We start from the raw sequence: 26,323 nt of genomic DNA, 5'->3' as shown, positions 1-26,323 counted from the left end.
ATACCTACTGGACTCTCTTATAACTAATCAAAATATTATTGAAATCTCAACCGGAGAATGTTTTCGTATGTTCAATCACATTTTTCTTATTTACAAGGACAATTTATTATATTATATAGATACTGACGTAATGAAGCTAAATTATTCAAAACACGGTGCAGTCTGATGAAGGTTTTCATGTAGAAATCATGTTTTCATAGGACTTGAAAAATATTGTATCACTCTAATAGATTGCGAAATAAATTATACATATAATCGATTGAAACATAGGTCAAATTTAAGGGCTCAGTAATAATAATAATCAGTTTTAAAATCTAAAAATAGATTTGTATCAATATTAACGTATATATTTATACATTTAGTTATGATATAACAGGTTAGGTTAAATATACAGGTGTCCACGAAACATTTTAATCACATAAGGATTTTTTTTTAAATATCATTGATGTATTTTGTTTAATGAAATTAATTTAGTAATTGTTACATATGAACCGCTTGACACTTGGTAGTAGTTTTCAAGAAAACGGCGGAAAACTGCAAAAAGAAAATTCTGAAGATTAATTATTAATCATGGAAGTAATCATTACAGTTTATCAAGATTTCTGCTCGTAATAATTGCTTTATAATTTTGAGGAAACAATAATTTGAAAACAGAATAATGACTTCATTGAATATTTATGTTTTAAATTAATTAATATTTTTGCAATATTCTTGCGTTACACAGTTTTAGTAAAATGATTATACTACGTATATTACAACGAATCGTCTGACCGACTTTTTTATGTTTGTAACTGATTAAGAATATTGTTGTTTACTTATGGAGTATAATTAAATGATTCTAACTATATTTTTAATACTGCAGCTGTTATATTTTAATGAATATTAACGATTGTAGATTTTCGTGGTTAAGATCGTGTTACCACGATTTACTTACCGATGTAATAGTATTGTTTCGACGCGTCTCTATCCGAAATTATTTGTATCGTTTCTAATGGTGTTTTGTTTCTTTTTTTGTTTTGAATCTGCAAACAAAAATCCACACCCCCACCGTGTACTGTATACGATCAAACTGCAAAAAACATTAAACAATAATGATCGGTATAATGTCTATTTATAACAAATAAACAATACATCGATAATATAATGTACCAAGAACATAATACGCTGTTAATTGTGTATTACGTTGTTCTTCTTTAGTTTATGTAGTAATTTGTGTACAATTTCGACGAGCAAATAGCAGTAATAAAACTATTGAAATCAATGGTGTATGATTTATAACGAATAAGAAATCGCCCAGAGACCGGACAAACTATTTAATAAGATACGCAATATTTAAATTAATTATACTATGCAAAGAAAAAAAAAATTAAAAGAAATACGTTTTTATTTAAAATTTAACGATTCTGAACTAAACCGCGAGGAATTCAATAACGATTACGATATAAAATAATATTAACCTAACCTTTTTCAATACCTAAACGTTTAGAAATTGTATAAAATATATCTATAAAATTATGAGGATAGTGTAGTGTACGGCAAAAATTAATTCAAACTTAAAATAATTAAAAAACTTATTGCAGTAAAAATTATATGATTTGTATATTCATAAATTGCGCTTTATAGTTATTTTACGTTAAACAATTTACATGGTTTTTCTATATTATACATTTGAACAGCATCACGTAATAATTAAAATCTCATTCAAAGTGTTTTTATTAAACTTATAAAAAATGTAACAATCAAAATTATCCACTTACAATAATGAGAAATTAATATTTGAAAAATATTTATAGCCTCGGGTTCAGTTCAGAATAATTTTGTGAAATAAGACTTTTATTGTATTCGTATGATATACACTGTTACTATGTGTCCAGTTTATATCGTGACAATTAAATTGCCAACAAATTGTTACGCATTAACTGAAGTGTGAAAGTATCTTATATAATTTATAACGCTTATCGATATTGTCAACAAAGTTTAAAGTTAAGTTTTTGTGAGTTGGTGTTATTATAAAATCCCGTGTTAGTAGAAGCGACTAATAACGTGAACCCTAAATTGCGTTAGTAAAATATATAATTATGTTATTCAAAGCAAAATAAGAATAATATTGTTAATAATCGGTATTTGTTTGTTTTTTATTTATTTGTTGTTTTTGTTTTTTTTTTTGTTTTTTTTTTTTTTTAATAATAACTTTACCTTTCTTGTGTTTGGGAGCGATTCAAATGACTCGTCCAGTTCATGTGTAAAATGTACGTAACAATTGTTGGGATAAATAGTTATTTTACACATCATTCACCCGCCACTTCCGAAAAAGGGGTAAAAAGCGAAAATAAAACATAATGCAGCGGTTGATCGTTGGCTAAAAAAATTATATAAATTTGTTCCGTTCCTTGGTAACTGTATCGCAGTATAACTTGGCAAAGAATATAGGAAGCTTATACCACACAAATGTACCAAAAAAAGAATTCGTATAAAATAATAATAATAATATTAATAATAATAATAATAATAATAATAATAAAAAAATAATAATAATCAAGCGAAATAAAAAGACTGTTCACCGTTTTTTTTATCAGAATACTGTACAAGTCATTTTATTTACACAATAAAGTATTATCAAAAATAAATAATTAATAAAGTATAAATAAATAAATTAAAAAATAATAATTATAATCCGCAAAATTATTCGTGAATTTGTTTCAATTTTACACGTAAGTAAAATTCATATAGGAGTTGTGACTAGATGTAAGTGATCCAAAATAATAATTATAATAATAATAATAATAATAATAATCATAATAATAATAATAATAATAATAATAATAAATAATTTTTGATAAAAAAAAAAAAATGATATATAATATACAAATGGTATATTATGTACATAAAAAAATTACTTTGATTATAACACTTTTGGCCCAGAAAAAAAATTTACTAAATTTAAAAAAAATCTTTGGTAAAAATTTTGAATAAATTTCGATAATTTAAAAAAAATAATAATATATATATATTTATATATATAATATGTATATATTAAATTAAATTTGCATATATAATATAAACCTAACAATAATAGGATCCAGACAAGCCTAGTTTACAGAAATAAGTCAAAGACGGGGCATACATACTGCTTTTGTTAACAATGTCTTTGTTCTCACACCGTTGACCTTTGAAGCCTTCAGCGCACCTGAAATTTGAAAAGTGCTGTTTTTAATACGATTTAAAAGTTGATTTTTGAAAGTCAGGCGAAATAAAATAACCTAAATCATTATTACAATAATCACATAATATCATAATTGGTATTACAACGATACGCCATAGACATGTTTACATACTTTACAATATTGTAAATCTGCTTAATAAACTATGTATATTTTACTCACTGGCAAACGAGCTCTCCGATGGTTTCGTAGAACGTACAAGTGCCCCCGTTCAGACAATATACGAGATCTGCTGGACAGGGACCGCCGACCAACGGCCACAGGGCTGTCGCTGTAAAATGAATTAATGGTTTATCAATAACGCAATTATAAAATAAGAAACGAGAAAAACAATTGGATTGCATTTTTATATATGCAGCAAGACAATTTTATTCTGTAAACATCTGCTGTTGCGTCGTACATATGCTTTTGAAAATAACGTTTTGGCAAAACGCACTTTTACCGTGACATACTTTTCAATGTTATTAAATTTGTCAACGAGTTAATACAGATTTTTATTGCATCTGCAAAAGCATCCTGATTATAGAACTTAATATAGAAAATACAGGAATTTAATTTGATGTATAAACGTTCTTTTATTTTATATCTAATATAATATGGTTAAATTTAATAAAAAACACCGAAACTCAATATTTAATCGATAATATTATACAGTAGTAAGAATAAGTATAAGTATTATGTTATTTCGTATACTAACTCAAATCTTTTGTTTAGAAACTCCTTTTATTCATACAGATGTCTGTCAATTAAATAAATCAAAAGCGTATTATTTTTAGTTTCGTAAGTCATGTTTTACGATTTCTATGTGTTAACTAAATCTTCAAAGATACGCTGAAATTTGAAGGAATCAAAAAGTTCAAATAATCATGATTCTAAACGGTGGTTCTACAAAGTAAGTACTATATATGTTATTAGACTCGATATTTCAAATATGTTAGTTACATTTACTTACAAGGTTTTGGAACACTGCAGGTTCCTTTTACCGGAAAAAATGTTTTTATTTAAAAAAATATTATATTTAAAACATCAATAAAAGTAAAAGATTTCATTATAGAACACTAGAACATTACACATTCGACACTTCAATATTTTGCACTGGGTATTTATTATTATGTCGTTAGAAAAATCTATAAAATGTGTACCAAGAAAAAAGGGGTAAATTTATATTTTTATTATGTTTACTAATAACAAATTGTAAAGTTATTTAGACTCAAAAAATACATAACTGTGTCGATCAAAATATAAATAAAGTTTTTTTATAGACTATAAAAATAATTAATATGTTTAGTACCTATAGACTAAAGATACATTACTAAATAAGTGAATTGGCAATATCACATGTTTCTTACAAGGCAAATAATATATTTATACTCGTGTATATGTACTATATAGGAAGTAGTAGAAGTGTGTCCGAACTAAAGGGCTATTCTGATTCATGAAACAGTAGTTGTAGACACGAAAAAAAAATAAAACGAAGTAAAAAAAAGAAACTCGCAATAGCAAATAATGTATTATTAAGTGTTATTATTATAACGCGTGTAATAATCGTATACAATATGAGGTCAATAGCCAGTGGCCCGTAAGGATTATTTTCGCTTGTCGCGCAAAAAAAAAAAAAATAAATAATATATCTACTTTTAAAAACAAAATATCACCCGATAAATAAAATAAAAAAAAATATTAATACCAGCTATGTGGCTACTAAAATAACTATCGTAGTTATACCATTATATAGGTAGAGTATATAACGTATAAACTGTATTACCTACTTATTGGTTATAATCACATTCACATTTTTATTCTATACCTACCTACTTTTATATTTCTAACAATAACAGTAAGGACGACAACAATTTATGATGATTGTATAAAGTTCATAAAATGATAGGTGCTTTACACCCATGGAAAATAAAATAATAATTGCACCAAAATCATGCCATAACATATTAATTAATACTTAATTAAGTTAATATACGAAAGTGTCATCAGTGGGTGGCTTCTTCATTCAAGATTTCATTCCTATGTATATAGCTCATACTCTTATTGTGCCTTATTGTGTGCAGATTGTGTATTTATTAATAAAAATAAAAAATTAAGTTAATACACACAAATTAAAAACGATTATTCGTTTCGATTTTTTTATCTCTAAAACCTTAATACATTTAACTAAAACAAAATATTATAATATGTATGCATGTTCGTATTGAATACAGGTGACTAAGCAACTAATTATTGAAATCCAAAGTATTATAATTACACGTATAGCCGTATGGGTAAGTATTATGAGCTCTGAAGCTCCTGATGAATTAATAATATAATTTCTACATATTAGTTTTAAATCATTGAAAATATTTAGAACTGTAAGAGCTACTTATTAATAACTAGTAACAGCACATATTTTGTGCATAAATTGTATGTTCATTATTCACAAGGCTGACTCAAAACTAAATTAGATTATATTTATTAGTTTAATGAAATAATAATATGTTATTTAACACTTAAACAGTGGTCGATGAAATTTATTACGTCTTAAACATCAATAAAAGCTTTCTCATTCATAAATTAATTATTGTTATGAGTGCTAATTCCATCTGCGTATACTAAAATATGCCAAACGTAATTAATATGAATATCGACGCAATTATAACAAAATATACTTTTGATGAGATCTAAAATATGATCAGTTGTTTAGATAAACGGCATATTATATCGATGATAATTGATATTTTGTACTACGAATAAAATTAACAATGATGTCTCCTAAAGACATTTTCAACATTTTTAGCGAATTTTAATTTAATTTATATATATATGCACGCGTATTTTAATCATTATACGTAAATATTTAGAATGACATAGATCGATATGCAATTACGAATATAAGAAAAACGATTTAAAATCATAACACGTTTCGTAAAACACAACCGTTACACTTGTATAGTAATAGATACTATTGAATGGCACACCGAAGCGGGTTGACCCGGGTACCGGACCCCCCACCTTGTAGAATCGTAATTTGTTAATAAAAAACAATTTAAATTAACATTATTTTTGTTTATTTTACGAACCTGAGCAATAAATAATTAATATAATGTTTCATATCTGTAATATCTAAATTTAAATGTATATTAATAATCAAAAAAAAATATAATGGAAATGAATATTAATTGATTGGACACACCAAGAGAAACATAAAACATCCTAGTTGCACGACTGATGATTTATCACTATTATTAAAGTCCTAACAGCTATTGATTAACGCGCACAGAGAAAAACTAAACCGAATTGTTTTTGTCAGTGTAAGCGTTTAAACAAATAAGAACGTTTCCGCGCATAATCGAATCGCGTTCTCTAAAATTATTCCGCACACGCGCACACCCACTATATTGTTTCTTCGCGGCGTGGATTTCGACTGACAGATGCCCTCGCAGACTGGTTCGCTCAGCACGATATGATGAGATTTTTAAATTACCGAGATCCACGAAGATATCGAAAAGTTTATTTTATCGTAAAAACGGAATCCGAGAAAATGATTAAGTTGTTTGGGCACTATGATGATAATAATAATAATAATAACAACAATAATAATACAACGATATTACTCAGAGTTCGATCAACACTTATCCCCTTCACCCCCCGTAACACACGGTGAGCGGGTGGTCGTCGTCGTGTGCGTGCACTGAAAACCCATTGGTTTTGGGCGTTATTCGTGCGCGCCGGTCTGTAATTATAACGTCCGCGCGTTGCCCACATCGTCATTTCGCGGCGATTTTACTCGTTTCGAAAGTATCGCATTATCGCGACAACGACGTCTCCGGACGATATCGGGAACCGAAACAGCTAATAAGGTCTGTTATTATCAGAGCCGACTGCCAAACGGACGAAATGTCGTCGTAATTGGTCGTCTGTAGCTGTACGAGATATTATAATGTATAGGTATGTTATTTATTGCCATCGTGATAATATTTGCCGACGAAACAATCATATTATTATCATATAATATTATCCTAAACCGAAAAAATGTCTAGTAATAATTTAAATGGGAGTAGATACGAAATGTTTCATTTCCATCAGAAAACCGGTTTTGAGGCTATAAGCACGTCATACAATATAATATGATTGATTATGGTCAGGTGATTTTATCTACAAATACGAGGATGACTACTGAGGTCTTATTTATTTCCTATAATTTATTTACGACTCGTGCGTATATTTACGTTTTCGATATGATAATAATATTATGTAAACATCAATAAAATCATTTTTTTTTGTCGACGCACAACACAACACTCTGCCGGTGCCTAATAACATAATCTAGTGACTAATAGTGAATATACTATTCTCAAAGGTGGGCATCGATTAGTTTAAAATTAATATTTTTTTTAAATTTATAATAATAACTAGTCAAATAATTTTGTAGTTTTTCATGAGTATAATTTGTTTAGGTTAATTTTCCATTGAAAAAATTAAATATATATTATACAATGCAAAATGTAAAAAAATAAATGGCAAACGTAAGATTTGCCTAGACAATTATTAAAGAATGTAATACAATTGAATTTAAAAAACCCAAAAATTGCACTATCACTACAAAATGACTTAGTGTGATAATGATAAAATAATTAATTACCTGGTTTTTAACTTGGAAAAATCAATGTTTTTATCCATATTAACCTTAGATTTTTAGAGTTAAGTATATTATTTGGAAACCTCTAATTTTAAAAGCTTAATGTTTCGAACATACAATTTTATCATTTCAAATTGATTGTTTTTTATTGACTTTTCCACATTTGAATATTCTATCGTGACGAATATCTATTACTACAGAGACGGATTTAAACTTATAATATATATCATATACCATTTGAAACGACGTGCAGTTCAAATAGATATAAAAAAAAAAAAACGTTCATAACTTTGCACTTCCGTGTATACATACGACCGCAAAGTTTAAGCTGTCCAAAACGCACCTAATAATATTATTATCACGAACGAATAAAATCACAAAAATGTAACAATATTGTTATTATAAATGCGAGAGCACGCACACACGGCGAACGCGACGCATGGACGTCGTATAGTACACCGCACACCCGGGCCGGGTGCGGTGGGGTGTGCGCCCGCGCGTTCTAAACGGTTCTAAAAACCGGGCGCCCGCCACAGCCGAAGCCGCCGACTCTGCCCAGCACGCAAACAGCCCGAGGATAACCCAATTACCGTCGCGCGCCGACCGCCGCCGCCTTTCTGATGGATTGTTTACATTATTGAATCTCGCCTGTATGTCTGCCGCCGCGCTGGGCCAACCGCCGCCGCCGCCGCCGCCGCCGTCGCCGCGCTCACGCACACCCACACACACACGCGCGCGCGCGCATACAAACGCACGCAGACACGCACCCGCACGCACGCAGTCCGTCTACAGTCCACGACGACGCACCCCCCCCCACCCCCCACAGCGGGAGACTTTTTCTGCGATATGATTTTTTCTATTGTCGTCGACGCGTTCGTTCACATTTTCAATTTTTAACGCCGTTTTTCGGATATTTGTTGCCCGGACACGTTTCGTATTTTCATCATTTCCTTGCTGCGCGTTTGTATTAAAATTTGAAATAATATTATACACGAGCGAAGCAGCATAATTTTTTAGCGATTCTTGCCGAGCGCGGTCATTCCACTCTTTTTTTTTTTTTTTTTTCAATCTAATAATACATCTGTTCAAAATCAGATTTTTAAAATATTTAAATATCACGTAAGGATCATAATATATTATCGAATCTTTGAGCTTTCTTTGTACTAGTAATTTTCGCTTTTCAAATCAGAAATTCTGCAGTACCCAACTAATTCACTGTGCGTTGTTCAACTGTGTACAACTGCAGTGAAGCAAAGATGATGATAGGTCCGCGATCGATAGTGATTTTAAAATTTTAGTAATTATTATCCTTGATATATATATATATATATACGATAGTTGAAAATTTACTGTTTCGAATTTTGAATTAGGACATCGGGTACAAAGTATTTTCAAACATTTACCCCTCCAAACAATTTACATAGTTAAAAATAGTTAAAAGAATTATGTGTCGTCGTTGAATTCTCTTTAGGTGGTACAAAAAAACCTCAATAGTTTAAAAATATGGTCTTATATAGGTAGTCAGATAGACTATTTATCTGTTTTTAAAAATAGTTGAAATATTCCAAAAATCAGAATTGGAATAAATTCATGAAAACATGAAGATGCGCATTCTTGGCGGAATCACCCTGTATATATTATTAACGTTATTATATTAATTATTGCACTTTTCAGTAGGTACATCAATATCATAAAATTATTATTTCGACAAACGATGCTTTCATTTTTTTTTTTCGATCTATATTCGTAGTGATCGAAAGGCAACTCATTGAACGAAAATTTGGCTCTGTTTATAAGGAGCTTATTTGACTTATTTGAGTGTTTCCTGGTACAGGTTTACGTCTTGAATTAAGGTTTTTTTTGGTTTTTGTATTTTCAACAGAAAAAAACGAATCGGTAATTTACTAGTATGCAGTATATAATTAACATCAAATATAATATTGTATCTGGAGAATGAAATTATACGAAATAATCAGGTATAATTTCATAAATTATAAATGTTATTATTATAATTTTATAATGCTGTGTTTGATAATTGGGTTAACCGAATTAAAATCGTTTACGATTAACATAATAATATTAAGAAGTTTAGCCAATGATGTAGACGTTGTGCATACCTGTGTTGGCTATTATACCGGTTGGACGGATTGTTCGATTGTAATTTTATCAAAATTCACGGCGTAAACATAAATATAATATAATATAGTCTGATATTATAATAACACCGGATCTATGAGAAAGCAGCGCGAGTAACGACGACGTTACGACGTCGACGACATTAACACAATATTATTACGATGGAACAAATGGTTCAGACTCGGATCCGAGGTCGGCAAAGTAAAAACAAAAAATATATATTTATATATTTAAACGACGTCGCCGCCGTATGATCACACAAATAATTCCCACACATAAATTTAATCATAAAGTTAATTAGTGGTTTGCAACCCTTTTCGAATGAGACGTTACAAATACTACGTCTATAATATTAACGGGTGAAACGACCGTCGGTCGCTTTATTATATATATATATACCATATGTCTATACATACATAGACCAGGTAGGATTCCGCTCGAGGGGATATAATAAGAACCCAATCGCATACTATTTATAACGACGGGGCTTAACGAGTCTCGGTGTTCGGAGTTTAAACAAGAAAACATTACTCGTGGCTGCTGAAAAATCTCGAGATACTCGTATTGCCAGCTAGCTAACATATTATAATTATTATAACACAAGTGTCAAGCGATAATATTATCGTCTATATTTCGGTATTGAATCAATTTTCATTACGAAGATATTTACGTAAATATGATTTGAAATCCTATTGAAGTTACCTAAACCAGTATTTTTCAACCAATGTATAGCCGAATAAGTCCAAATGTGTTACGAAATACAATAAATGACAAAAAAATATACAAACATTTTTGACAAGGTTTACAAAAACTATAATACCCAATAGGTGTTTGATAAAATGTCTATAATGAATAAAAATAAGTTATCTGTCATCGACATATTCTATATAACCAATTAATATTAAATAATAAATATTGTCCACTATTTTTATTTTTTTATTGTTTTTCGGAAACTATGAAATATTTTAATAATGTGTCGCCATTCACACATAATTTTTTATATTTATTAATTCAGTCATTTTTCAGTTTATTCAGCGGTAAGTTTGTCGAGTAAACTATAAATTATTATTATTATTATTTTAACCCTTTAGTTATAAATATATAATGATTGATATTTAAGGTGAAATTCGTGATTTATAATTTAAATAACAATGTTTCAAAACAATAAAATATTTAAATGTTAGTAAATTGCAGCATGGACATTTTAAACTTCAAAGTAATTTCCGAATTTGTTGGTATAATTCGCACACACTCGTTATAATTTTTGGATTGACAGTAAAAGGTGTTCATTACTACACTAGTGTCATATAATATACACACGGTGTAGATAATGTAAGTTTTTATTGCCTCCAATTGAATCAACGTGTCTCCTAAAATAAGCGATATTCGTCGAAAAACATAATGTACTCGTCGTATTATAAAATGGTAGTCAGCTGGTATAATCAAAACCGTGTTTAAATATTGTATTGTTGTTTTATCGGAAGCACAATTAATATTGACCGAAAAGACGATTGGCTATTATTAAACAACATCATCTCTACAATATACCGCAGATTGTCTGCATACGCACGATATAACCGCAGTAGGTATATGCGTAATATATATATATATATATATAACTATTATAACTATACAGGAGGTACACACGTTATTACTTATTAGTATATCGGGAGTGGACTTGAGCACGTACGAGTTCACATTGATTGAAACACATCGAGCAGATGGTGTGTGTGTGTGTGTGTGTGTGCGCGCTCGCGCGCGCGAGAGAGAACGGCCACCGCGATCGGCGACCACACGTGATACGAGTCTGACCAGTGTACGTGTGTTTGTGTGTGTGTGCGCCTCCCGTTGCCGCCTCTCGACCTGCGCGGGGGGCCCCGCGGCACCATCGGACACACACACACACACACACACACTCACACGCAGTCACAATACGGAGGTAGTGTGTTTATTTAGCGTTTACACTATCATTTGGGACTTGAGGAAATTGGGTCGTTAGCGGTAGGAATTCGTTGTTGTTGATGTTTTTTATTTATTTATTTTTTTTTTTTTGACAATAACATTTTAATTTATCTTAAAAATCATTTTATAGTAAAACGAGTAGCCCCGTTTTCATCCACGTTATGTCGTAATGTGAGTGTATACACGCGCGTATACGCATTATAATATCATATTATTATAGGTAAAGTACACCGACCGAAACAATTACAACGGCAACAACGAGACTTTGCCGTACTGATGATATTATTTCCGACGAAAATCAATCGTAATCGCATAATTTCTATGCGTTCAGTAATAAGTGTTATTTGTCTAAAGTATAGCTACAATAATCATTGGTTTATTGTTTTATATCTTGTGTACATATTAATCACAATATCTGAATGGGAATCGGCCGAACACGAATTACAATATTATCTATCTGATATTTTATAGCAACAGAAAACGATTGTACGACTGGTCTTATACTGAAAACGATAACTTTTTCTAGTCGCTGTAGATAGAAAAGATCATCACGAAGAGGCATATGAGTGCTTCATTACTTCTACAAAAGTTTTAGACGTCGTAGTTACGCCATAATAGAATTTATTATAAAACCATATTATTTAGTTTATTTTAACTTTTGATTTTGAACATGGAAATTCAATATATAAACGATAAATTATATTGTATTTATTTAGAAAATTTTTAATTGAATCGATTATCATCCGTTCGTATACATCTATAAAATAAAAACTATTTTTCAAAAACGACCAATCATATTATAATACTTGTATATTCCTATTTTACGTATTATATTGTGTGGACTATGTATAGTAACTTACGACTGGCTACTACATACTTAATTCTCGAACATAATGTTATTACTACCCACATTTTTTTTATCCACTTAGCTGTTCCTCGTCAATACTAAGGAAGGGAAAATGAATCGTTTGTGTATGAAAGGTGATAAGTCACGATTCATCAGAAAATACATTTTTTTTTTGCTTATACAATAAAATAATATATTCTGTAACTTCGGATCATTGCTTTTTATGATATTTCGTTGTGTATGAGAATCGATAATTATCCAAAAATTCAGTTTATATATTTGTATATGTATATGAATCTAGTTCCAAGTTCTTTTATTCAAGTATTAGTTTTTAAAATTAACCATTTTCATAACAAACTTGATCACATAAAATTGAGAATTAATAAAAAAAAATAGTTGAACTTGTATAATTAATGTTATACAATCTATGCTCCATTTTACAGGTTTCTTTATTGTGGGCTTTTAATAAACCATGTTAATTTTTCTAGGTTTTTAGACAAAAAATATTATGCTGTCAAGTGTCAATATTTTTTTTATAGTTAGATTATTAAAATGATATGTATACATAAATACTTAATTAAATGTATTGTAAACATTATTGTCATTGTAATAACATATTTAGTGTGGCCGTTTAGCCGAAGCAAATTTATTAAATACAAATTAAACCACACATTTTAATTTGAGGGATAAACTAGTTTTAGTACGAAAAGTAAATTTTAAAGAAAATATATAAATTTTTCTCGGTTTTATGGAGGTAAGTTACAACGTTTAATTGTACAAAACACGAGTATTACAGTTGGGAACTATGATATTTAAAATAAATTATAAATATTTATAAGCTCAAATGCTCGATCGATGTATATACTCATTATACTCACTATTGTCCGGTTTGGAATTAACTATGACTTGGGCCGACGTAATAGCCACATGGCCAGTTTGGACTCCGGTACCTCTGCACTCATACTTGCCTCCGTCTTCTGGCCTCACCTTTGGTATCACAAGCATGGATCTTTTCCTGGAATAACACAATGTGATTATTATATTGCAGGACGAACACCGGCACTTTTGCTAGGCGATATATTTACTTTTTGTATTGAATCCTTCGCCTGCCCACCAAAATCGGCACGCCGTCTTTGAACCACTGTAGAGCGGGCATCGGGTTGCCTTTGGCTCTGCACATCAATTTCAAAGCGCTTTTGACTTTTAACGTTGTGTTATGAAGTCCCCACACGCCGATTGGCTGAACTATAAACAGAACAGAATAAAATTAATTTGCTAATTTATTTTATCTTTGTTTTTTGTTTATAAAACTCGAGAGACCAAACATCAAGCATTACACCATGATGAAATTGTCGTTATTTTTAGTTTCAAACATCTTTAAATTAAATTCCAATAACATTTGCATAATATAAGTTTTATCCCGACTGAAATGTATTTTTGTTCGCTACTATATAATATATTATTACTTTACGCACTAGCTGAGTACGCGCGTATGGTGTACATAATATCTGCGTGGGCTTAATATATAATTCATATACATAATATGTAATATATTATATAAACAAACAAAATAACTTTACATAAAAATGAAATTAAAAATATGATATGCAATAATAAATAAAAATAAATCACGTGAAATATTAAAGTAGTGATGACTTTTATACTGCGTGGTGTAGGATAAAATATGATAATATTATATATTATTAAGTATATTATTATATATATATATATATATGGAATACGTTGTCCCAGCTTCAGAGATCACGCCAGGCCGCCTCTGCCATGCGCAAATACAAGAATCTTCAGAAATTCCTACGCGGACGTACGACTCTTGTCCGATCACGTATATATAAAATAATATATACACATAAATGACGTAGGTATATCGTAGGTATATATATATAATATAATATAATATACTCGTGCAAAATTCCTTCGATACCTTTTAAGGTGCAGGTATTTGATATACATGTATATAAATCGTATAACTTATTTGTACTTATTAAGTCCACAAATACCACGCAGAGTCACTTGCGATCGGTACAAAGGGTCAATGATGATCGTTTTACGATTTAATTTGATAGAAATACGACAACACTCGTTCTTGCGGTTATTAAATAAATAACTTCGAGCGAATATTTAAAACCTAAATTTGTAAAAAAAAGATTTTAAACCGTAGAAGCCAAATATCGAAAACCCTTACTAGCTAATCTTACATTATTTTTCTAATCTGACTTAATTTTTTTTTTCTTTCGAATCGTTGTACTTAAGATCCGTTTACAAACCGGTGTTTCAGGGCCTTATAGGTTTACCGATAGCATACTATATAACCAACGTGGTAGTTCCTCCCTTGTATTCCAAACGTGGATAATAATATAATAGTTTTTTTTTTTAAGAACGAGTGTACCCATTTTATATTTTGTTCACGTCAAGTCTTAAAATATAAATTTTCTATAAGACAATAATGAATAAAACGAAAACAGCAACCTCAATCGTGAAGTTTCTAACATTGCAGGCCTTTGCAAGTGTATTCACGGGCTATCTACATGGCTACATCCCTGGTTGATATATATATAGAAGAACTTATACACATTATTATTATATGGTTCCCCCGGTCGACGACTCGTGCAGGTGGGTGTGTATGCGCGGCGTGTTGATTGGGTAGCCGGGGCCGGTGGGTTTCGCGCAAAATAGTCTTCTGCACGGCGCGCTGGATACTAAAACGTATACGTGCGCGGTTTATCAAAGATGCAGACGACGGACACGGAAACCGTTCTCTCCGTCCGTCTGTCCTACATATCGGGATGCGTGCGACCGCAAAAACCGCCGTATGCCCATCTTTGACGACCCCACATGTGCGCACCGCGGATCCTTGACCCCGGACAGTCTGCAGTGGCACGGCGTATCTTTTTTTATTATTATTTTATTTTTCCACTCGCGCAGATGTATATTACTACTACTACTACTACTACTATCTACTACTACTACTACTACTACTACTACTACTACTACAACTACTACTATCTACTACTACTACTATTCTTATTATTATTACTATCATCACCGTCGCCATCGTCGTCGTCGACGTTCTTTGCGAATTTTTTATATTTCCTCCTCCGATCCTTCCATCTCAAATAAGATAATAATAATAATATCCAACGGCGACCAAACGCATCACATTATAATATTATGCGCTTATCATACACCTACGACCTACCTCTATACTATATATACTATGTGACACCGTGTGCTGGTCCGCTATACCGGATCGCGGTCGCTCGGAAACAGTGCCGAGGCGATGGAGCTTTTTGCCGGAGGGGACAGGGGACACTATAGGTGTTTTTCGTTCTCACGTCACGCCGCACAGATGAAACAATAATAATAATGATGATGATGATGATGAAAAAAAATCGCAAATGCCCTCGCGCCGGCAGTGTATCTACGTATATAGCGTGCATTATTATACATATATTATATATATGTAGTGGGCGTGCCTCCGTGTATCCGCTGACATATCTTTATATATACATATATAGTTTATATATAACTATATATACTCACAACGTATAGGTACAGATTACACACACACACACATATATACGCGAATATATATATGCGTACACGTTTTGTAATGCACCACATCGCCTAGGGCCGGGTGGCTCGACCGGCGACGGCGACGGCGGCAGCAGCAGCGCAGAGAGAGGCCGAGATGATGGGAATATTTTGTCGTTTGCCTATGTATGGGGGCTACGCGTACGGCTACTGCGGCAGTCCGGTTGTGCTCTCGAACGCCGACTATGGCAAGTGGCTCTCTTCACTTTACCACGCGGCCTATAGAGTAGGTTTTTGTATTGTGTATATTATGACATGTATATATGTATATACATTGTGGGTAACCTCGGTGGCCTCCGACGACGACGACGACGACTATGACAACGACGACTTGTCGGCGCGCTGTGACTAGACCTGTCGACGATCGGTAACGTCGTCAACCGGCCGACATTAATCGCGCAGGTGTGCGGCAGCGGCGGCGGCTGCGGACGCGATAGACGGTAGCCGCGTACATAATATCTGAGGTGGCCTGAGGCAGCCGTGTAGTAAATATACACACACACACACGAGTATAATACTTAACTATATACCTATGCACGTGTACGTGTGTGCTCATCGACTTATATAATTTGAGTTATAACGCTGTCAACTCGTATAACATCACATCACCTAATACTTGCGTGCCATACGTAGGTATATAATAATATAATGCCCGTAACGCGGTTTACGTTCACGCGAATACCTCGGAAGTGCAGAGCTTTACAACAACTGCAGTCTGTGTGATAGTATTGTGATAATACGTGTACCGCCGGTCTGGTACACGAACGAGTTTTGAAAAATAGTTTCGTCAAACGAAATTCCTCCTGTTAACCGGCGATATCAGAGTTACACATATTTAACGAGACAGAAAAAGACTATTCGGATATTAGACGAAAGTACAAATATAGACGACTTTCGATACTTATATTATGTCAGCGATACGATAGAATAATGTCAACGCCGTAACGCTTAAGCTAATAAAATTGAAAAGGTTAGAGCTGCAAATACTTGTTAGAAGCTACGGATAATAAGCTTTGAGAAAGTTGAAATATTTGTTAAGTACACGTATAGAAGCTATAATATATTATTATTTACATATATGGTTGTGAAGATACGTACAATTTTCACGGTGTAAAAGTCACGGAAAGAATCATGATCAAATGAAAATTTGAAGAGAAATTATTTATAATATGCGATCTCTCGGCTCGCAAAAAAAACAGTTTATTAGGGGAAGGGGGGGCGAATAGGGGTCAGAGACCCTTAGTGAACATATTATGTAGTAAATATGCAATTAAGTACAATAATTATATTATATATTTTATATACATCCGACGATATGGGCCGCGAGCGGCGCGGGCACAGACGAATAACCGCCGCCACAAAGTGTATAATATATAAAATATTATTATGTGTGCATATTCAAGTTGTACGTACCAGTAAAAAATATAATAAATGGTGCTAACAACAACAACAACAACAACATCATAATAAACGACTGAAAACACGACCGATGTACAGCCTATATAGGTAGTTATAATAATAATAATAATATAATCGAGTAACAAAATGTATTATTTATGGTCGGATCGATCTTGTAGTTCTAAATTATACACCTATATATTAACATTCGCTCAACCGCGTTTTTCCGAGATCTGCAGACATATTATTATAACACGCGGATATAACCTAATGATCTCATTAAATTATTACTTAAGTACCCTATATATGTACATTGTAGGAAGCTTGGACATTTTTAAATGTGTAATGTCGACTAAAAAATGTATACTGAAGTTTATTTATTTTTTAGTTTTATATCAATTTGTGTCAACAATTTTTTTTTATTAATTTTTAAAATTAAATTTTTGATAATGACACTTTCATACTTATTATACATTTTATGTATCGCGTTTTTCAACATCTAACTGGACTGTAGAAGGTTGCTTGCTATAAAATATTAATAATACAAAATAAAGACATACATTATATATATATATACATAAAAAATTAGCTCTAAAAATGTAAAACATTAAAATAAAATACAAGGAATGTCCTATCTATACTCGTACTTCAGAAAAGTTAAACATAGTTCAAATTACTAAATACGAATAGCTGTAAACTGGTTGGAAAGTTATAAGCATAAACGTTGTTTCATACTATGTGTTAATCGCTTTATCTTAACAAAATCAATACTGGTTTTAAATAAATAAATTTCTAAGTCGTGTAATAATTATAATACGTATTGTAATAAGAATATTTAACTCGACTTATAATAAATAATGGCAGTAATAAATATTTTATCGAATGTGTAGCATTGTTTAGCCAAGAAATTAAAATCTGTTACCATAATTATTATCTGTCTGTATTATAGGTACTTATATCGTATTTCTTTGTATAAATAATTAATCTTTTACATCATTTATAAATGCTGTTATGAAATTAATTTTAAAGGGTATTATAATTTATTATTAAAAGTTTAGGCAGAACTTAGATTTACACGACTCTATTTTCAAAAGTTGTAATGAATTTCTAAATAATCACAAAGTTTTGAAGATTTTAAAACATATTTTACTGATGTTATTTAAAGTCAACCCAAACATCGGGATTCTATGTAGTGATCTTGAGTAAAGTTTTTCACTTTAAAAAGAAAAAATATTAAAATCTAACTAGTTTCACTTTTTACGACACATTATCGTTATTCCTGTAATATTGTTTTTTATCGTTAAAATAATTTTATATAATTTTTTTTAGTACGTTATTTTGTACGACGACCATACAACGTAACTAGAAACATTTTGAATTATTGCCCCTTAATAAATAGCAGGTTCCAACACCCTTCAAATGAAAAATGTATGTTGACAAATAACTAAAAGCCACAGAATTATCAGAACATATTCCTGATGGAACGTTCGTTCTCAATCAATAATTATAGATTTTTTTTAGCAACAACTACACAGATCGTGTGCACGTGATATCTTAAATTTGAATTCAGTGTTGACACATGCTTTTAAGATTGGTCAAGAGTTTAGTCTAGTTCATAGTCTGTTATGATAACATAATACATTTTAATTTAATTCATATCGTGCATCATTCGGTTAAACGCGTGAACAAATATCATATGTACGCATTTTTCAACAACACTTTCTGTTTAAAATCAATTATTAGTTTATAGTTGCGCGTGGTGTTTGTCCAAACATTTCAAAAAGTTTGTTATAATAAACTTATAAATACCTAATAATAGTAATAACAATAACAGTAATATTATAATTATATAATACATGGAAATGCGATTGTGTTATTATCAATCCCGCAGGCTGCAGTGAAATGTTTTCTCTTAGCGAAAACATAATATGCATGACATTATAACGACGATGACATTCCATGACGGTTTTACCTACTCTGCTGTGACTTCTATACATTCGTGACTCCGAAGTTACGGATTACTCGTTTAACCGCGCGTTTAGCGTGTCATCTCTTCGCGCCACACGGCGCCGCTCGTGTATTCGGCTCGTTCGAAAATATTACATATACCCATAAACTACGCAGTCGGGCGGTGGGTAGGTAATACGCTGTCGGCCTTAAACGAGAACAAATCGTGTTTAAAACCCACGGGACGATGATTGCACGGCAATGTTTGACATATCGAACGCGTACATCATTGTGTGTATACCATATTATAACGATGCTCCGACGTAAACCTAACCGTTTATTTTTGTATTCGGCGTGCTTATAACACGGCGTAGGCACGTCAAATATAATACATGTATTATTTAAATCTCTATAGTTGTGAAATCAGAGACGGTATTGTTATCGGCTTTGTTTACTCCATCGACGCGGCGAAAACGGATATTTACAAGGATAATGCGCAATCAGTGTTTAATGACGGCGGGGCGTTTGTGTACGATCATCGTTAATGCACTTATTATTGTGTGATGTATAATTCGCGATTTGTATACAAATTTATTACGAATACGCCCAGACGCGGTATGTATACAAAATATAAACTGCACGCCATATTGAAGCCGGTAACTATATTGTAATATAATAATATATAGGTAAGTACGCGCAGATTAAGGTCATATTTGAAATGACAACCAATGCCGTAAATAGTAGTGTAAACAATAACTCACGGGTGACATTTGTTGCAAAACAAAAAAAAAAAAAAAAATCAACGGGTGATAACGTATGGAGAACGAACGTAACTTAAGACATTGATAATCAATTCACGATGGTCGACAGGATCTTGATGTGTTACCCATATTATTATAATTCATATTTATGTACCATTTCACGTGTAACTATATTATTTTATTGGGTGCATTACTATTTTTGAGGATTATAGCGCACGTAAATGACTATCTAAATTCGTATGCATAGACCACGGTTATCTACGTCGCTGGAACATCTAATTGATAAACGCGGTCAGTATCTAAGTCTCGAAAGACCAGCGTGCAACGTCTAATATTTGAGGAGTTTAAAAAAAATAAAATTACTATTTATGAATAATTTGATGCATTAATATTAAATTTGTTTTTCGTTATTTCATTAAAGTGAAGATGTATTATATATGACGAAATATACTCGTACGGTGAACATTTGTCAAAAAAAAATCGAGATTGTCTACATCATAAATAATATCTCGCGGTAAAGTGACCAGTGTATAATATTATATATTTTGCGCGTACCTACTATCGTCTTTGAATCTCACTCCTTTTGTGATCTAAATCGGTTCTGCATCAAGGTCGTGTTACAAAAAGAAAAAAAAAAACAATACAAAGAAAAACAACTAACAAACGTCTTGCTGACTCGTGGAGGTTACTGCACGGACGTTTGGATAGAGTTCAAAACAGTCGCCAGGTGCATATAGAGCTTTCGTGGAAGTATATAGGTACAGCGTGTGGTAATAATAATATTGTACGGTATAACATGTGACTAGCGTGTTTTTCTTCATTTGGCGCGAGTAAACACTCCGCGAACACTAGATAAACCGACGAATATGTACCCCACAAAAATAAGAGTCCGCTGCGTGGGTGGTTGGACGGGTGAGAGAGAGTGCGTCAGCAGCACCTGTTTTCCCGTCAACGCGTCTATTATGGGCAGATCGTTCGGATGAGACAAAACGCTGTCGCGGCAATAATACTGCGACAGCCGCTTCGCGTTTACCCCGTCGCACTCGAGTTATGGGGATGCGTGAAGCGTAGCGGTACAGCGCACCCTCCGCACGGCGAAATCGTTTAAAATTAGATCACGGGCCGTCGTAGTCGTATAATATTATTCTATCGCGTTGTTTCAAGCCGATCGTCCTGGCAATTATTTTAACATAAGTATTTAGATTCTCGGTGTGCACGTGGAAAAGCAAACAAAAATAAGAAAATTCCGTAATCTATAATGTTATTACATACGCAAAACGCGAGTCTGTACAAACATTACAGTAAGTACATTACCTATATCGAAATATTTATTATTATTATTATAGCGTGCTGCGTATTAATGTATAATATTATGTGTTTATCGGCAATAATATTGTCGCTATACGCGCGGATCGTCCCCGCGGAGAGATAAAATTACACGCGAGCACGCCGTCCGCGCATAGATGAGGTACCGCTGCGGAATCACGCGGGAAACCCCGTCGGACCGTTTTTGGATCCGTTTCAATAGCGCTGCGCGGCCGGCTGCAATGAGAGAAATACAATTATATACGTTCTCTGTGCGTTGATAAAATAAATAGAAAACCGTATACACACGCGGACGTCGTCCTTGCTATATATAATATACGTAGATATATTTATCAATTTTTTTTTTTTTTTTTTGGCACCACACTCAGACGGTATACCTACCCGACTGCTGTGCATAATATAATATAACTCCGTGACTCATTCGCACAGTGCACGGCACACTGTATTATATTCCCTCCCACAGTCTCGGCGCGCGCCAAACGATCCGTGTTTTACTGCTGCCGCCGTCGGCCGTTTCCGAATTCGCGAGCGGCGTGGCAGTAGTGGACGCGCGACTTCCTGCAGCGGCGCGTTCTTCGCCGTCCGAATCACTACCCCACACCACCCACACACCACGTTCCTTATGCACGACTCGTGGACGACTGATCTCCCCAAATGTATACATGTAATAAGTACAAAAATTGTTCAGTATATTTGTTTAAAATTTTCAATGATTAAAATGTTAATAAATACATTAAGAAAAATAAAGAAAAATTGGGCAATGCGTGCTAGTTTATGTAATAATACTGGATAAAATATTACGTGCAATATGTATGAATATCGATGTAAATTTATATTTATTATAAGTAATTTTCAAATTTGCTAATTTTGGTATAAAAAGGTAATGGTATATGAGTGATATGATCACACAAATTTATTGGGGTAAAATATGATGGCTACAGACCTCCTCCCCTAAAAATATTGTCCAAGTTTTACTTATGCCACGTGATCCAGAATCAAGGTGTCGGTAGTGTTACTAGAGTTAACGTCGTAGAGTCGTTTCGTTTCTGCACAAACACGACGTGGACGCACGCAAGTGGAACGTCACCGTAAATGTCAAAATATCATAATATAAAAGGTCATCAATATAATATTATATTGAAATATTCGAGTATAATATATATTATAATGTATAATGAATATTAATAATAAATCGGTTTTACCACGCGTCTTTCGATGATCGCTGTTCATTTACGTTTTTTATATTTTTTAATGCACAGATTAAATTTTTGGTATTTTCCCAAGGAACACGTCTCCGAAGTGGCCGTGCACAAATGGATTTTTTTATGATCTAGAAACGCGCAGTTGTCGACAGCCGGCTGAATTTCTCGCGTGTATAAAACAAACCACGCGCTCGTATAATACTTCATTTAAACGCGACCGAATTTTCGTGCGATAATTTGAATGGCTTTTCTATTGCTACTCGGTCGTCAATACACGATGTTGGTATGCAGTCAATATTATCATATGATATTAGACAGTACATATAACATAGAATTATAGACCCTTATTTATCCTATTATTAATAAGTAGAATAACATAATTGAGACAAACATTACAGAATGGTGATCAAAAATCAAAATCATATTTTTAAATAATCACTTTAATAAAAGTATTAAATATACAACTATATTAATTTATTATACTTTTCGTAATATTTATATTTCGTTATAATGAGATAAAATTTCGTTATAATGTTGAATTAATTAAATGTGCATGCATTGGCCTACCTGGTGTACAATTTAATTTCGTAATAGCAAGGTAACTTGCTAATTTTGAAAAACAATGTGCTATTATTTGCTACTTTTTGGCATACATTTGAAATCTTTTGATTAAACTGAGTAGGCCAAGTTCATTAACGTGTAAATAATTAAGTCTTTATTATTATCCCTCATTATTCTTTATCTTTAAATGGGTTGTGATTTGAGTGAATAAATTTATTTTATTGAAAATCATCAATAATTTTACTAATTCTACTAACTCAATAAAGATAGAAAAAAGCCATCTTTATAATTTTGTTGTAAAGGGTTTTTAAATGATACTAAGTTTTATAAGTATTGAAAAATACAAGCATAACAATTATTTTACTGAAAATAGACCCACGAAAAATATATCTATTTTTATTATAATATTAAGGACAAGTATTTTTAAAACTAATCTATTTTTTGTCCTTTTTTCAAGATTTTCGTAGTACATGTGCACGTGAAAAATCTACCAAATTACGAGCGAACTATGTGTATTATGTGTAAGCTTAAAGTCGTTTTATATAAATAGCTTCATATTGTTCGTATACAAACTATAGAGACGTCTATGTGTATACTTCGTGTATATAGGCTCTTACCTGTGAAAAACATTAACAAAATCACTAGTGTTTAAAATGTAGGTATAGTAGTATACTTATTTTATACATTAATGTATAATAATATTATTGTTTAACAAATAATAATAAACGGTATACAACGGTTCCCGACAAATACAGTTCCTACTCAACGCGTCCTATTCGAAAATATATGATGCTAGAGAATAATATTATAATATCGTCACACTGCACCTGCATTCTCTAAGTAAAACTGACTAAACCGTGCTATCCTAGATTATTTCAGTACGTTTTACTATATTATTTTTAAGTGGACCTTTAGATGAAGCATAAAATAAACTACGTTCTCAGATTTTAATTCAATGTATTATTTTGTACGTTAAAAAAGATAAGAAAGTATATTTATATTATAAAATGGATAGTGAGTGTCATTGATGGGTAGCTTTTCTCCTCATAGTTTGTTTATCCACTTATTTATGTGATATATTTTTTTAAATATTTAATAGAGCTTACCAGTGTTACTTATAAATAACTATTGAGTCCTTATATTGTTTATATTAAAAAAAAAAAATTGTACCGACACAATATTATATCATCGGAATAAAATGTAAATGTGATTAAATTCTCAACTAGATAGAGATTAACTATGTTATATGTTTCGTGTAATCGTTCTATGTTACAGTTTATATCAAACTAGTATAATATAATATAAGGGCAAATTATTTGGCAAACTGTTTTCATAATATTTTAATAATTTAACTAGAAATTTCTACCTACACCATGCAAAGCAAATATTATAATGTTTTTACTGTAGCCAAACAGGCGGTATACTTCAATATAAACATATAATAACCGGTTTCTAAGTGTTCTATATATTTTACTATGTAACGAGTAACGACACTAGTAAGTTTTGTCATATTAACCAATAATATTTTTTCGGTAACCTTTGATATTTTAGAACGAGTATATAATTTATAATACACGTACTAATTTTACAACAGAGCAGTAGATATTGTAATTTGTAACTGTATAGACAGTAAAGTAAATAATATACTTATCTTATTAACGTCATTAATTATACCACGAGTTCACTATAAAATTTAAATATAAGATATATTATATTATAATTCAATAACCATTGAGATATTATTGAAATCTATAAAGATGTTTTTACAGAATAAAACTTGATTTATTTGTTTTGTTTTGCAAAGAGTATTATATAAAATAGATAATATACACATATATATATATTAGCTATTCGTAAGATTTTTGTGTAATTTACAAAATATATTAAAACAAGAATATTCAAATAAAAAATTTGTGTAAAAGATTAGTCATGTAAAAATAAAACTTTTAAATTTAATACTAATATACCTACTAAACACAAAATTAGGTTAATCGATTTAAATTCGTTTTTAAGTAAATATAGTAGTATGTAATATAATATAATATGTATATATATAATTTTGGAATTCCGGTTTATTAGGCTATAACAATAAAATATAAAATATATACTCCAATTTTTTTTTATATCAAAGTATAGATTTGTGTATAATAAAATAAGTATATAAAATTACTGGTTGGGTTGGGTTTGGTTAAGTTACGCTATAGGCTAGACTAGATATATTACTGGTTTTCTTAACCATACAATGAAATACCATACAAATATAACTAATTATTCAATTAATTAGAGAATAATAATAATTTAAATTATGCGAGTGACCATATTATAATCATTACATTACTTGGTATAATATAACTTACTACATATATTTAATGTAATCGGTTGTATAGTAAATTAATAATAGTACTATATTAATTGCTATACACCTATACTCATATAATTTGATGATTTTTGATGAGTATAATATTAATGTGCGTTTGTGAACGTAAGAACGGATATTTTTTCTGTATCAAAAATATCGATAATAGTGGAAATCGGAGCATTTTTAGTGATACGTAGTCAACACTCAAGAACTGTCACTAGTACCCACGATGCATAAACACTCTTTCACACATACATACGCGAATTATATACAATGTAATATAATATATACAGAAAAGTGTATTAATGTATACGGCGAGAGCGAGACGACGACGATAATAATTAGAAGAAACGTATAATATAAT

At 31.5% G+C, this 26,323-nt stretch overlaps 1 protein-coding gene across 3 annotated transcripts in view; it reads right to left on the bottom strand.

Annotated features, from left to right (window-relative positions):
• The window catches only part of LOC113560490 (protein vein), a 67,397-nt gene that overhangs the window by 821 nt on the left and 40,253 nt on the right, over window positions 1-26,323 (bottom strand). Inside the window, exons 2-8 of one of the 3 annotated variants that reach the window (XM_026966385.1) lie at window positions 13,879-14,038; window positions 13,672-13,808; window positions 3,384-3,492; window positions 3,129-3,187; window positions 2,197-2,359; window positions 935-1,069; window positions 326-534 (exon numbers count right to left, since the gene is read on the bottom strand). In XM_026966385.1, coding sequence (XP_026822186.1) covers window positions 2,289-2,359; window positions 3,129-3,187; window positions 3,384-3,492; window positions 13,672-13,808; window positions 13,879-14,038 — 536 coding nt within the window. In that variant the 3' untranslated portion in view covers window positions 326-534; window positions 935-1,069; window positions 2,197-2,288. Of the gene's footprint in view, window positions 1-325; window positions 535-934; window positions 1,070-2,196; window positions 2,360-3,128; window positions 3,188-3,383; window positions 3,493-13,671; window positions 13,809-13,878; window positions 14,039-26,323 lie in introns of those variants that run through there. The other 2 variants (XM_026966384.1, XM_026966386.1) reach the window with 2 other exon arrangements.

This window comes from Rhopalosiphum maidis, chromosome 1 (genome assembly GCF_003676215.2).
Source record: "Rhopalosiphum maidis isolate BTI-1 chromosome 1, ASM367621v3, whole genome shotgun sequence".
Lineage (NCBI taxonomy): Eukaryota > Metazoa > Arthropoda > Insecta > Hemiptera > Aphididae > Rhopalosiphum > Rhopalosiphum maidis.
Note: the sequence above shows the minus strand (reverse complement) of the source record. Positions and strands in the feature narration are given on the sequence as shown.